This window comes from Abramis brama (assembly GCF_963993115.1).
Source record: "Abramis brama genome assembly, chromosome: 8".
NCBI lineage: Eukaryota > Metazoa > Chordata > Actinopteri > Cypriniformes > Leuciscidae > Abramis > Abramis brama.
Window position 1 is genome coordinate 21,348,222 of NC_139970.1, and position 15,418 is coordinate 21,363,639.

At 34.8% G+C, this 15,418-nt stretch overlaps 1 protein-coding gene across 2 annotated transcripts; it reads left to right on the forward strand.

The window, feature by feature from the left end:
• Positions 1-954: 954 nt before the first annotated feature.
• Positions 955-14,026, forward strand: prkag3b (protein kinase, AMP-activated, gamma 3b non-catalytic subunit). Of its 2 annotated transcripts, XM_084122239.1 has the most exons (14): positions 955-1,204; positions 1,988-2,030; positions 3,247-3,359; positions 3,497-3,578; positions 4,973-5,031; positions 6,109-6,154; positions 6,247-6,301; positions 6,389-6,515; positions 7,902-8,067; positions 8,163-8,200; positions 8,323-8,469; positions 11,405-11,578; positions 11,664-11,745; positions 12,875-13,359. In XM_084122239.1, the coding sequence occupies exons 1-12, from the start codon at positions 974-976 to the stop codon at positions 11,519-11,521; spliced, it is 1,224 nt and encodes a 407-aa protein (XP_083978365.1). In that variant the 5' UTR covers positions 955-973; the 3' UTR covers positions 11,522-11,578; positions 11,664-11,745; positions 12,875-13,359. The 2 variants fall into 2 exon arrangements, with proteins under 2 accessions (XP_083978365.1, XP_083978364.1); XM_084122238.1 differs by lacking the exon at positions 11,664-11,745 and having other exon boundaries at positions 959-1,204; positions 12,875-14,026.
• The last annotated feature ends 1,392 nt before the right edge of the window (positions 14,027-15,418 follow it).

Genomic DNA, 15,418 nt, shown 5'->3' on the forward strand with positions numbered 1-15,418 from the left:
GTGAAGTTGTCTCTCTAAAATTGGTAGCATACTACGGTGCACACACAGATCAGTCAAAGTATATTTTAGAAATTGAATCCATAAACACTATGGGCAGCGATCGTGTCCATCATCGGATAGAAGCATGTTTGGGCACAATTTAGAACTCTGAGGAAAGCTGGAGATAAGAGAGGCACGGGCCATGAATCTATCAATAACGCGTCCTCTGTTAGTACTGCAGGAGCTAAAACAGTGAGAACATCAGCCCGGAGAAGTCAATCGTAGATAAAATATTTGGTTAGGACCGAACAAATTATAATGGTGATAAAACACTAAGAATCGCACGTAAAACGGATCAAAAACTTGCCTTCGGATGGCACCACGTTGCATATGATAATCTGCATGACTGTGATTGCGCAACAAAATCAAGATATACAGTATTAGGTTTGTGAGGAGATGCAATCTTCTTTTAGACTTTTACACCTGTGTTGCGAACAACATTCATTCGCGCAGAGGAGCAGAGCCAAAACAATGTTCTTCCGCAAGACGCATGTAGTTTTATTTTTACTGCTTAGAGTACCAGAAGTAAAGTAGTAATTGTACCTTTAATTATAATTCTTTTATCTCAACTTTCTGCTACATTATTGCCCATAAATAGAGACACTGTACTGTATGAGTTAAGAAAACTGGCCTTCATAATTACTGTCTAGACATGTATCCAGTGACACTGAAAGCCTCTCTGTGGCCTAATGTAGTCTCAGAGAACGAAATGATGAACACAAGGTCCGAAGGCACATACTGAGATCATTGTAGCAGTGGCCCTTATTGTACACATTATGCTTTTCAGCTGATTGATCTTCCGTTAAACATGAATTAATAAATTAGCAAGTCATAAATGTCTTAACCTGACCCATTACAAAATGTCATTGGATTTTAAGTCATCTTATACATGTTTTGACTAAGGTCCTGATTATGCTGTCCAGGACCAGGTCTAATGCAGGGGTGTTGTGAATACACAGCCACTCACAGTCACAACAACTGTGACTCTCCTCCCCCTGTCTCACGTTCAGCCCTCTGCGTGCCTGGGCCGGCTTTCTCTCCTGATTTAGATTGTGCTCTGCACTCGGACGGGAGTACAGCTGAAGTATGCTCCGGTCAGGCCAGCTCAAGCACTGAAAACGTTTGGGACACGGTGGGACACCAGAACATGGACCCCCTGACAGAGGTAAGACCCACAGAGCAATGTTTCTGATGAGGTGAATCTTATTCCAGGAACTGCTGTGACAGCTTAAACTTGAAAACATTATAATATCAACATTTATCTTGATGTTTGCTGAAGAACCGAGTGCTGAGTGGATTCAACAGATAACATGCATAACTAGTCTTTCTGGTTGCTTTGCACATTGTGTTTATGATTGAGGTTATTTTTGGAGATCTGAACAGTGCATGGAGACAAGGCCTCTGTGTAGATCAAGTTCAGGGTGAGGTAGAAATATGTAGCATGAAAACATCATTATTTCTGATAATAATTAACTACATGCGCTTTTCCTGAAAGAAAGAAAGAAAAGAAAAAAGAACACTGATTGCACGGCAGCAAAAGAATAGTGTTAACATTTGAGTAAAGTTTAGACTTTGCTGCATGAGATTGGGTAGGTTTGAATTAATTGTCAGAAATATAATATATCATGAAAATGTTATATCTATGCAACCTGGTTTATCTTTCTAGTCATACTGTTGAGATAATAGACCCTTCTCTGTGTGGTCTGTTGCAGGATTACAGTTTTTTTGCGGTTAAGCAACATCACAGTCACAATCCATTATGGGATTCGGCTGTAGGCACAAGGCCACAGCTAATATACAGATCAACAACATTATTGATGCTGACATTTTCTTTTGATATTTTTGATTTAATAGTAGGTTACATAAGGTGATGCTATGTCCTCTTCACTTCTCTTGAATGCTTTTTTGAGCATCCATGTCTTGAAAGTCCATGTCTTCTCTGTTTTAGTTCCCCTTTGTGGAGGATGAGGGGCTCACCATGAAGAGGACAGGTATCTATCGGTATCTTTTGTACACCCTGTGCGTTTCTTAACATTAACATTTAACCATTTCTTAGCTAGTCTCTGAAATTCTGTCATTCAATCCAGTGACTTATTTTGAGTTATTTATTCACTTAGTAATTTAGTTTTTAAAATGTAGAGGTGTAGCTAATGCGAATATCTCGAATATCACATATTTTGCTTCTAATTTTCAGTTTTGAACTAATTACCAAAGGTGATTATAAAATCGTTTTCTTTTTTCCAGAAATGGTAAGCCTAAAAAGTTGATCAACTTGTCCCCTTCAAGGGGGTTTAAGACTAAATCCAAAAACTAAGCAAAAATGGCTAATTTCACGTCTTTCTCTATGACCAATGTGATTATTATTATGTTTTAGTGTCCCCAACTATGACGACAACAGAAATGTGAGAAGGTGCTGCTTTCACGCCTTGTCGTAATTATGAGATGACAACACATGCAATTCTACTCGGAGCTGTTCATGTCCTTGGGTTTGGAATTGTGTTTCTCTCTCTGTCTGGCAACACTATCAATGCCACTAAGTATCTGCAGCGGTCCCGTGGTACAAGTCGGAGCTCCCTGAAAATTCTGAGTTTACAAGTTGTAATCAATAGTTCTACAAGGACGTGAACACTTTACAAGTCGAAATCTCGTAATAACCTTATTTCTGACATGGCGTGAGTGCACCTAGTGTCAATCACTGCTGCCACAAATCTACACAACATCACTATAGCTACCTTTGGTCTCAGATGTGAAGTAAAAGACCACTCTAGCTGTCTTATATTGTTTAACCAAAAACAAATTTCTTTCTCTATTTCTTTTCTGACAAATAGTGTTACTCCAAGTCGGCACCGACATGTAGCGTCGTCGCGCTCGGGCGGCCCGAGTTCGAGTCCCGGCTCGTGGACCTTTCCCGATCCCTTCCCCCGTCTCTCTCCCACCTCGCTTCCTGTCAACTCTCTACTGTCCTGTCACAATTAAAGGCAAAAATTGCCAAAAATAAATAAATAAAATAGTGTTACTCCATGATTCTTCAGTAAAGAGAAAAAATCCTTACTGGGGAGATTTTATGCCTTGATAAGTGTGACTGATTTCTGAATGAAACTACAAATATGTTAGTTTTTGAATAGGATGTATGAGTGTAGCAGGACTGTCCCAGCTGCAGACTGACCGACCTGCAGCAGGGGTCTCCCTCTCTGTCTCCCTCTAAAGAGCCTCTCCAAGACCCTGACTTAGACGTGTACGCCAAGTTCTTCATGAGTCACTGCTGCTACGATGCCATTCCAACAAGCTCCAAACTGGTCATCTTTGACACAACACTGCAGGTGTGCTTATGTGCTGAAGTCACATCCCTCACTACAGTGTTTTAGATTGATTTACATCAAAAATATTCATGTATATATATTCCAGATTGAAATGTTCAGAGAGCATAAACAGTGAAATATGTGAGTGATGTGTACAGGTGAAGAAAGCATTCTTTGCAATGGTTGCAAACGGGGTCAGAGCGGCACCTTTATGGGACAACAAGCTGCAGTGTTTCGTAGGTAAGCAAAATTTAGGGTTCTGCTGAGCCTGTCAAAGTGTGGTTGGTCAGCTGTGAGCCTGCATCAGATTACTGAAATCTTATAATGTCACTGCAACATCCTAACCCATGTTAAGGAAAGCGAACATGTTTCACATATGCTAAAACACTTAGCAATCCCAATAAACGGCTATGTCCCAGCTCTACCATCCGTTTAATTTTGGTCCTATATGTAGGATAGTGGATGACATTTCTGCTCCTTCAGGGATTTTCTGGAATGCAGTGGTTTCGCAAACAGTTGCTCACAATAACCACACAAATCGCCTTCTACAGATGATCAGCTGCTTTTGACTAAATCAGAGCAGTACCCTTAAATGCATGTATGTTTCTCCAATTATTATTACATATTCTGGTCTTTTGCGACCCAGATCTATATCTAACACGGATGGATCCCTACCTGACGCGATAATATAAAACTCATGATATTAGTGTATTGCTCTGCAGTAATCGATCAATACATCATTAAATGTATCAAAAAATTCTGTTTCACATAAATGCTGTTCTTTTGAACGTTCTATTCATCAGAGAATCCTGAAAAAATGTATTACCATTTCCATAAAAATATTAAGCAGCATAACTGTTTAACATTGATGATGATAATAATAATAAATGTTTCTCGAGCAGCAAATCAGCATATTCGAATGATTTCTGAAGGATCATGTGACACCAAAGACTGAAGTAATGATGCAGAAAATTCAGCTTTACCAACACAAGAATAAATTAAACTTGTGTAAAAGTTTGTTTTTACAAACAAAAAATGAAATGTATATTATATTAAAAAACAGCTATTTAAAATTGTAATAAAATTTAAAAATTTTACTGGTTTTTACTGTATTTTTGATCAAAGAAATGAAACCTTGGTGAGCATAAGATACTTCTTTCAAAAACCCCAAACTTTTGAAATGGCAGTGTACAAGCGAAGATTCATCATGTATACATACGTACGTATGTGTGCTGACACAGCTTTGATTGATCATACTCAACACCCCGTCCTCTGCGTCCGTGCCAGCGTCTAAGTTTAGTGTGGCTCCTGGGTGATGGTATCTGGTGGGAAATGGCAGGGTAGAGCTCTAATCCCCTGAACCTTCTCTGGGAGTAATAATAGCCATGCTAATGAGAAAGCATATCCTCCTACTGAAAGGAAACTTGGGCGCAGGAACGTGTTCCACTTTCAGTGCATAGTGAGAGTTAGTATGTTTATGGTAATGTTAGCCTCTTGGTACTTTAATTTCAAGCTGTAATTTGCTTAAGAACTTTAAGTTCAGTATTGTCTGATCAGCCTGTGTGAATTAACTGTTGTATTTAAACCTGAGTACTCCTGTTTATGTTGTCCTTTTGCTATTTCTGTCTTTGCAGGGATGCTCACCATTACAGACTTTATCAACATTCTCCATCGTTACTACAAATCACCCTTGGTAACCACTATCTAACACCTTTTTTTCCCCAAATTTAAAGTCCCCCTGTAGTCTTTGATCACCAAAATGACATATTTAGGCATTTTTTCCTTGAACAAAAATTACTTCATGTCTTAATATGAATATGCAAATTAGCCCCGCCTCCACTCACTCACACCAGCTCAGAGATCCACTTGTTGACGAACACGTTGACCTGATTGGTTACAAGGTAGTTTGTGACGTCAGAAAACGCAGAAACACCGCGTTTTTGAGACTGTCTTTGGTTCACTGCAGTTTTAAGAAGAAAATACTCAGCAGTGATGCTGAATTTGCACATTGTTTGTCTTAAAGGGATACTCCACTTTTTTTGGAAATAGGCTCATTTTACAACTCTCCCCCAGAGTTAAACAGTTGAGTTTTACCATTTTTGTATCCATTCAGCCGAACTCCGGGTCTTGCGGTACCACTTTTAGCATAGCTTAGCATAGATCATTGAATCGGACAAGACCATTAGAATCTCTCTCAAAAAAATTACCAAAGAGTTTCGATATTTTTCCTATTTAAAACTTGACTCTTCTGTAGTTACATTGTGTACTAAGACCGACGGATAATGAAAAGTTGCGATTTTCTAGGCTGATATGGCTAGGAACTACACTCTCATTCCTGCGTAATAATCAAGAAACTTTGCTGCCGTACCATGGGTCCAGCAACCTTAATGATATGACGCAGCGCCTGAAAATAGTCCCCAGCTCAGTAGACTATAGGGTCGACTATTTTCAGGCGCTGCGTTATATCATTACGATAAGATAAATATAGGGGAAACTGGGGCTAGTTGTGAAAATTGTTGCTGAATAATCCTCATGGTATCGATGTGTTCTCATGGCTCCAAAAACATTTCAACCATTATTGCAAAAAAAACATAAGATATAACAAGCGTACATTGACCTTTTTGAGCGTTTACATTTTATAATGTGACAAAAGCTTTCTATTTCAAATAAATGCTGTTCTTTTGAACTTAGGTTTCCACAAAAATTAAGCAGCACAACTGTTTTCAACATTGATAAAAGATAAGATAATGTTTGTTTTTTTCTGTTTTAGGTTCAGATTTATGAGCTGGAGGAACACAAGATTGAAACATGGAGAGGTGATTGTGTATATTTTTAAGGATAAATATGTGTGTGTATATGTATTATTGTAATGTTTTAAATTTTAAGCTCTATGTTTTCCCTCTTCCAGAGATCTATCTACAGTATTCTCTCAACTCCCTGATCAGCATCACACCTGGATCCAGGTAAACCAGGACTTCTACTGCACTTTGGTTGCTTTTTCTTTTTCTTTTATCTTTCTAGTGACGGAGAGTTGTGTTTTCTGTTGCCAGCCTCTTCAAAGCCATTTATTCTTTACTGAAGAACAAGATTCACCGGCTACCCGTCATAGATCCAGAATCAGGGAACGTCCTCCACATACTCACCCATAAACGTATCCTCAAGTTCTTACACATCTTTGTAAGAGCTTTTATGTTGTTCTCTTTATATAACCTTGCATTAAATGTGCACTCAGTCATTTTTACCTCATTAAAAAGTGTTTTATTTATAAATTAATAAAGAGTAATACTATTTAAAATAATTTCCAAACATGTGAGATGGCGACTTCAGTCATATGAGAAGCTCAATAAAAGCTGCCTAAATTTACAGTTTTTCTGTGAATTTTATGGGAGAAATACAGTCATTTTAATAGGAATCCACAAAACAGAGAATTTCGCTAAAGGACAAAAGCTTTCCCCATGCAGATTTCTCAACAGGTTTGAGTTCACCTCAATAACCAGCACTGTTATTGAAGTTAATCATGGCTGACTGCAATTTGTGTGTGTATGCCGCCTACTCGCCACTAGGTTTGCTATCAAAAGTAAATATTTGTTATCAAAACATAACCCAATCCACTTTCAACCCAATCTCATGAAACAGTGGAACTGTATTACAAGGTGGCAATTTCGAATGAATTTGCACAATGTTAATTATACTGAAACATGAACTTTTTAGGGGGAAAAACGTGACAGTCCACCCTTAACCCCACTTCTAAACCTAACCATCAGTGAGAAGATTGTTTCCACCACTGAATAATAAATACAAAAGGTAATTGCAACTTTTTATCTCACAATGTTGACTCTTTTTTTTTCTCACAATTGCAAATTTTACATCTCGTATAAACTCTAGCAATTATGTGTTATGAAGTCAGAATTGTTTTCTTTTTTCCTCAGAATTAACTTTATAACTCGCAATTGCGAGAAATTGTGAGAAAAAAAGAGAATGGTGATGTAAGCTCTTGCAATTGCGAGTTATAAAGTCAGAATTTGCGAGAAACTCATTTATATCTCGCACTTCTGACTATATTCTTTGCAATTGCGAGTTTATATCGTCCTGCAATTCTGACTTTATAACTCGCAATTGCGAGAAATTGTGAGAAAAAAAGAGAATTGTGATATAAGCTCTTGCAATTGCGAGTTATAAAGTCAGAATTTGCGAGAAACTCATTTATATCTCGCACTTCTGACTATATTCTTTGCAATTGTGAGTTTATATCCTCCTGCAATTCTGACTTTATAACTCGCAATTGCAAGGTTATATCACAATTCTGAGAAAAGTCACAAGATGTAAACTCGCAATTGTGAGGAAGAAAATTGAGGTAAAAAGTCGCAAATTTATCTTTTATAATTTTTTTTAAAGTGAGTCGATACTTTTAACTAGTATTGAAAGAATTCATACGAATTAGCCACCAATTCGCCAAACCGCAAAATAGTTATGAATTGCCATGAAAGTGTGTTGGTGTTACATTATGTTGACTGTGACCATAGCTCTGTACTGAATGTTGAATATTTGCTTTATGAATCTCAGGGCTCTATGATCCCCAAGCCACGATTTCTACAGAAGCGGATTGAGGAAGTGGAAATCGGAACATTCAAGAGCATTGCGACTATCAAGGAGACAGAAACAGTTTATGACGCTTTATCAATATTTGTAGAGCGACGGGTTTCAGCCCTGCCCGTCATCAACGAGCAAGGTATTGAGTACAGCTGTTTGTTTCTCTTCAACCGAAAGTATATTTCATGTGTCTTTTACTTCTAAGTGGTTTCTGATATTTTTCTTTTTCTTTAGGAAAAGTGGTGGCTCTTTACTCCAGATTTGATGTCATTGTACGTAGACTCAAATCCACACCTCTTATTTCAAAGATTGTGTTAGAGATGACTTTCAGATGTACTAAACAAAGCTTAAAGTTGGTATTATGAGCATACATGTTTTCCTGATTCTTCAACAGAATTTGGCTGCACAGCAAAGCTACAACAACCTGAACATGACGATGCAGGAGGCCATTCAGGGCCGCTGGTGCTGCATTGAGGGGGTGCTGAAGTGTTACCCTCACGAGACCCTCGAAACCATCATCGATCGCATCGCTGAGGCAGAGGTATTATAACAAATAGTTGCCATGTTACATGACATTGAGCACAGCCATCTTTGGAATTTTGTCTTAGAAATATATAGAGCTACCACAAAAACGGAAGTTAAATGGCATCGCTGTCGAAGAGTAATTAGCTGGTGAAGTGGTTTTACTTATTGTCGAGTTAACAAAAGTTATCATGAGAATTGTAATGTTTGAAGCGGATGTCATAACAAATGTCAGTATACTTGGAAGATATTAAAACGAGTGGTTCATTCATAAATCCGTAAGATCTTAACTGTGGAATACAAACCGGAAGACAGAACACAACGAGCGTGACGCTGAAAAGGGGCGGGGCTACATAAGGTCTATATCAGTGGTTCTCAAATGTTTTAGAGTTATGTACCCCCTGAGGCTTTTAACATCCTTCTGCCGACCCTCTCTCTGCAGTCACACCTTTTTCAGTAAGCGATAATATTTGCCCCCTTAAATCGATTTTTCGATTTTGGCGGGAAGACATTGTCTTTATGCGAGCATACTATAGTCATCGAGCCATTCATTCAATCAGTAATGAAGCAAGTGGCTGTAATTTGATCAAAGCCGCAGATTTGTTCACAAACACTGCTGTGTGCTGCTGTTCTGCTGTGGCATTCGTTGGACCTATTATTTTGTTGCAAAAAATACTGATAATACTGTGTTTAAAATGAACATCACTTAATATTAATACCTTTCGTTTGTTGAACTGTTGTATAAAATCAATGTCACATTTGCAATCGTGTGGATATTCTTATAATGTGATCAACATTAAACACAGGAACTCACACAGGGTATGTTTTTGTATCGAAGAGAGTTTGAATTTTAAATTGATCTCTATGCACAGTCTGTCTATATATTTGTTCTTGTATGGCAAGCCGTGTTAACATTTAATCTTTAAAACCTACTAGTATCTATTTTCATGCTACTAGTACTTATTTTTTATATCTAGCCTATATATAAAACTTAATAAAATATATTTTTATATCTATTCCATTAAGTACTAGTGCTTATTTATTAGCTACTAGTGCCTATTCTTTAGATACTTGTAGCTTTTTAAAAGATACTAGTACTCATTCATTAGATACTAGTACTTATTCATAAGATACTAGTACCTATTAAATAGATACTAGTACGATTAATTAGCTACTAGTTCTTATTCAATAGATACTAGAACCTATTTATTAGATACTAGTATTTATTCCAAATGTTACTAGTAAGATTTTTTTTTTAACTCTACAGTGGTCGTTCTAACTAGTCTTAACCTAAGACGGGTAAAAAAGCAGTTGTGACTAGTAAGATAAGAAATGTTACTAGTTACATTTAAAAATAATCTGGTGTCTAATGTAGGTACTAGCATCGAATTAAAAGTAATTGTATACAATAAATAAGTACTAGCATCTAATGAATACTTACTAGTAATATTTAAAAAGAAACTAGTCAATATTGGAATAATTACCAGATATCTTCAACCAAAGGAACTAGTAAGAAAATATTAAGATATATCTTCTTTCAAATTGATCATTACATAAACATGAGTATACTCTCAACCACCCAATCAGAGTTCATATGGTAATGCAGACTAAACTAAGGCTACAGAAGATTGATTTTTCGTAAGTTACTGGCTTTGTTGCTTTATTAGCTAATTGGTTAGCATGAACGCAAGGAGAGATATATGTTTAATATGACATTTATTGTTTTGAATGTACAATTGGCTATAATAAAGACTTAACTGCCAATAAAAATAAATCCAAACAACAGTTAAGTAGATCCAAAAACCAGTTCATAGCCACCAGCCAAACAACCACAATACCCAGAGATTGGGGCTTTTGGAGAGCATTCATAATTCCTTACAATCAAAAATTCTAAATATTAATCTGCGTCTGAGAATGTGAGTCGTGTCAAAATAAGAGTATATATGCACTATAAAACATATGCCTGTTCATTTTTTTAATACCATTAAAAAGGTAGGCTATTATAAAGTCTGTTATAGTTATTATAAAAACAGTCTTGTGCAATTCAGTTGTTGCTAGCCTTTAATAATAATGTAGCCTGCAGCAGCAGGTTCAATTACAACATCAGTTGAGAGAGATTTTATTTTCTTTATCCTCTCTTCTCCTTCCATTTCCTGTGTCAGCTCTCTTTGATATGTTCAATAATATTCAACATATTATTTACATACTGATTATTTAAATAGTACTAGTATCTAGGTAAGGTAAGGATATCTTTGATCTAAAATGTTACTAGTAACTAAAAAATAAGTTCTAGTTCTATTTTTTTTTCTTAACAAGTTAGGTATAATTAAATACTAGACACTATTGGAATAAGTACTAGTATATTTAAAAAGGTACTAGTACCTAAAGAATAAGCACTAGTAGCTAATGAATAAGTACTAATACTTAATGAAATAGATACTAGTATCAAAAAAACAAGTATTAGTAGCATGAAAATATATACTTGTAGGTTTTAAGGATTAAATGTTAAAACGGCTTGCCATAGTTCTTCGTGCTAGTAAGTGCTAAATCCCCACTTTTACAAAGGTACATTGTCAAGAATGGCAGTATAGCACGATTTGCCAAGGCAGCATAATCTGCACGCAACCTATCATATATATACACGTTGCTTGTGTGAATCCAGTCAGCTTTGACTGCAAAAGATGAGGTAATTTGATCGGATGTCATGTATTTATGGCATTTTACCTGATAGAAATACATGCTCAGTTTTAATGTTATTTTAAGGTGGAGAATTAGAATTAAAACTCAGCATTTTGTTTGCATACCCCCTTCTGTCACCTCACATACCCCACTGGGTACACGTACCCCTGTTTGTGAACCACTGGTCTATAGTATTCAAGAACTGATGGCTTGTTTTTAATCGCATCAAGTGAAACATGGCTTCTACACTGACTATGGTCCATATGCTCTTTCAGGTTCACCGTCTAGTGCTGGTGGACACAGAGGATGTGGTGAAGGGAATCGTCTCGCTCTCTGATTTGCTTCAGGCACTGGTTTTGACTCCAGCAGGCGTTGAAGCACTTTTCTGTTAACACCAGTGGAGGGCTTCCTCTCCACCATCATCCTCACTTCCTATCCTCTCTAACCAGGTAGGCAGACTCTGTCTTCTTTCCTTTTTGCTGACTGCTATCAGTTATCAGAGTTGCTTTATTTCTCTCTTTCTTCATCTCTCAGATGAACATCCCTCCATTTCTGCAAACATCTCAGTATGTACACTCTCAGATAAATGGTACAAAAACTGTCACTGGGTCTAAAGGTACACATTTCAACCTTATATTTCTACCTAAAGGGTGCATTTTAGTAACTTAAAGGAACATATCGTTAAAGTGTACATTTTACATCCTAAATGGTATATATTACACTCTTAAAATTTTTAAAAAAGTTTCCAAAAGGGGTTTTTATTCTCATTTTTTTTTGCTTATCATTTTGCCTATGTTAATGCCAACTGCATACATTTTGGACATTATTTTAATTGGAATTTTAACATTTCATTTCCTTTTATAAATCTATTTAGGTACACAAAATGGTTACTCTAAGGTCCTTAAGGACAAAAATGTCCCCCATTGAAACCCATTAAAATGGCCATTTTTAATCCCAGGGTCATTTAACTATATAATGATGCAGTCTTTATTAATAGGCTTTCATTCTGTTGGCAAGGCTTCACATTTTTTACTATTTTTTACTAGATGGTTCTATTTTCTCAGGTTTGGCCTATAAAGCAAATACTTTGCTATATTTGTGTGGGTGTGTTGGTATGGATGTCAGAGTGTGGTTTGTATGTGTTTGTGTGTGCGTGTGCTTGTAATATTTGAGAGTAATTTGTGTGTTGAGCATGTAATTTGAGTTCTAGCAGCTAGCAGTTTATGAGTTCAACATGTTTTAAAAAAGACACATTTCATATATATATATGAAAAAAAAAATTAGAAATCATTTTCAACTTAATTAATTTTTTCAACTTTCAATTTTTTTCTAAGTTCATTTTCAATTTAACAATAATCTGCCAAGGGTCTTCTTTAAAATTAGACTAAAGTCTGTGCTCCAAAGCCTAGTGTAAAGAACATTTTAATAATCTGAAAAAACTTTTTCCACTATAACCTTTTGTGCAATGGAAAGTTATTTATGAAACCATAGATGCCAGTAAAGTGCCATATTTTTCTGAGAGTGTATCTGTTGTGTTATTTATGTTTGCTCTGAAGTGCATGGACTATATAGCTCTTTGGAGACATCTTTCATATGACCTGCAAGTATTTGTTTCCAAAGAGAAAGAATATTCCTATTACTGTGACCAAAAATGCATGGACATTAGCATAGATCACATGTTACTGTGATTGCAGGAATGAAGAATAAAGGAATAATGCTTGTTCTTACATGATTTTGTTTTCCAGAATTTTGTCACAAACCAAACCATGAGCCTTGAAGATGAATGCTCGAAGACAGAAAGTGTAAATATTTTTAATGTTGCGAGCACTTTGGGATTTGATGTTTCACTTTTAAACATGTCTAATCTTATTTTGCAATTTGACTTTTATATTTGTATAATTTATTAAAGAATTAGAATCACACACTCATCTGAATTGTGCTAGTTCTATGTCAGATAAAACTACAGACATTAAGCATGTAATAATGATAACCTTCTGGCAAAAATCTATTTTTATAACATTTTTGTTATAAAACTTCTTGACCCCTGATCCTCACTTTGTAAATAAACAGATTATGTCATTTAGTCATAAAATTCACTGTGGTGTTTGTGCAGACTTGTGCAATTGTGCAAAATAACACTGTAAATCCACTGTTTAATGCAGTGATTATACTGTGATATTATTTTGCCAAAAAGGCAAAGTTGTCCTGGTAAAAGATTTTCTCAAAATGGCTTTTGACTGCTTTGAATCTATGATTCCAGATGCACCAAGATGGCTAAAGATCTTTAATCCTCTGGATATAGACATTTTTGTGATAATATATTTAAAGGTTAATAATATGTAATATTTAAAATTTTGCAACTATTGAGATGAGATATGGGTAAGGTTTTTGGTGGTATGATTAGGTTTAAGGATGAGTTAAGGTGTAAGGGAAGGGTCAACAGTATAATTATAGATGTAATTACAAATATTAAGTACAGCTGTAATTTTATAAATGCATTTTTAAAATTCAAGTACAGTGTAAAACATGCATGTATACAATAAGGGCATTGTATGAAATGATTAATTAAATCTTAGCACATAAAGACACTTACTATAAAGTGTGACCCACTAATCAATAAGAACACATTTTAACTTGAGGCAAGTTCAGGCTTCACGCTTTTAGAAAACCACTGCTCTACAGCATGGAAACAAGTCAGACTGATTAAACTGCATTACAGAATATAACTAGCCTATTTAAAAATGATATTCTTTAGACTACAACAGTGGTTCTGATCAAAAGCTTCTAATATATACATATAATCTGCATAATTTATATATTTTTAAAATGCCATGTGTAATATTTTATTTTCATAATATTTTGATACATGAAAATAAATAATTCGACCTTGTGATGACAAATGTTTGAGTTGTCAGTCCATATATTTACCAGAGGTGGATCCTTGTACATCCTGCTTTTCACTGTCAGCAAACAGTGTCACGTACTTATGACTCACTTACCACTTCAACCTAATTTGCATCAATTGTGTTTCAAGTTGAATACTTACATTTATTTCAGTATATATAGCTAACACCTTTGAAATTAAATATTTTAATTGCTACTAATATTTTTAATCACTTGAATTATTTGAACTATTGAATACTTCAATGAAAATGACTTAAGACATGTAAAGTGAATGCTCTTCAAACCAAATTTAACTAAATAAATATTTAACATTAACTGACAGTAACAATGTAGGCTAACTCCATCTGTATTCATTTCTACTTGTAGTTATACATGTATAACATTACAATTACCCAAAAATTACTAATTTCCTAACCCTAACCCTGAAGTTGTTCAAACCTGTATGAGTTTCTTTCTTCTGCTGAACACAAAATAGTTGTATAGTGTGGAAAACACATGGAATATGGAATATGTGTGTATATGTATGTATGTATGTATATATGTATATATGTGTATATATATATATATATATATATATATATATATATATATGTGTATATATGTGTGTATATATATATATATATATATATATATATATATATATATATATATATATATATATATATATATATATATATATATATATATATATATATATTGTATGTGTATATGTGTGTGTGTATATATATATATATATATACATATACATATACATATACATATACACATACAATATATATATATATATATATACATATACACATACAATATATATATATATATATATATATATGTATATATATATATATATATATATATATATATATATACATACATATACACATACAATATATATATATATACATACATATACACATACTATATATATATATATACACATATATACACATATATACATACATACATACATACATACATACATACATACATATATTGTGTGTGTATGTAATGGAAGTCACCTGTTTGGTTACCGACATTCTTCAAAATATCTTTTTTTTCTTCAGCAGAAGAAAGAAACTCATACATGTTTGGAGAAACTTGAGGAAGAGTAAATGATGACAGATTCTTTATTTTTGGATGAACTATCCTTTTCAAGTACTAACAATGCACAATTTTATGTTAATATATTTAACACTAACCGAAGATTGATAAATGCTGTAAAATTGTCTGAATTGCATTAGCTCATGATATGCATTAACTGATGCATAGAAGCTTACTGTAAAATGGCACCACCAAAGTACAGAAGCAGAAGCTCGACTGCCATGTGTCAAATGTTGTTTTATGGCTTCAGTGATATTTTCATTCTGATAAGGGAGAATGTTTGT

Bases quoted from the DNA above. Each gene is read 5' to 3' on its own strand.
- prkag3b (XM_084122239.1), top strand. From the start codon at position 974: ATGCAGGGGTGTTGTGAATACACAGCCACTCACAGTCACAACAACTGT. The intron at 6,516-7,901 runs GTAAGAGCTTTT...TATGAATCTCAG, and splicing joins TCAAGTTCTTACACATCTTT to GGCTCTATGATCCCCAAGCC. The intron at 8,470-11,404 runs GTATTATAACAA...ATGCTCTTTCAG, and splicing joins ATCGCATCGCTGAGGCAGAG to GTTCACCGTCTAGTGCTGGT.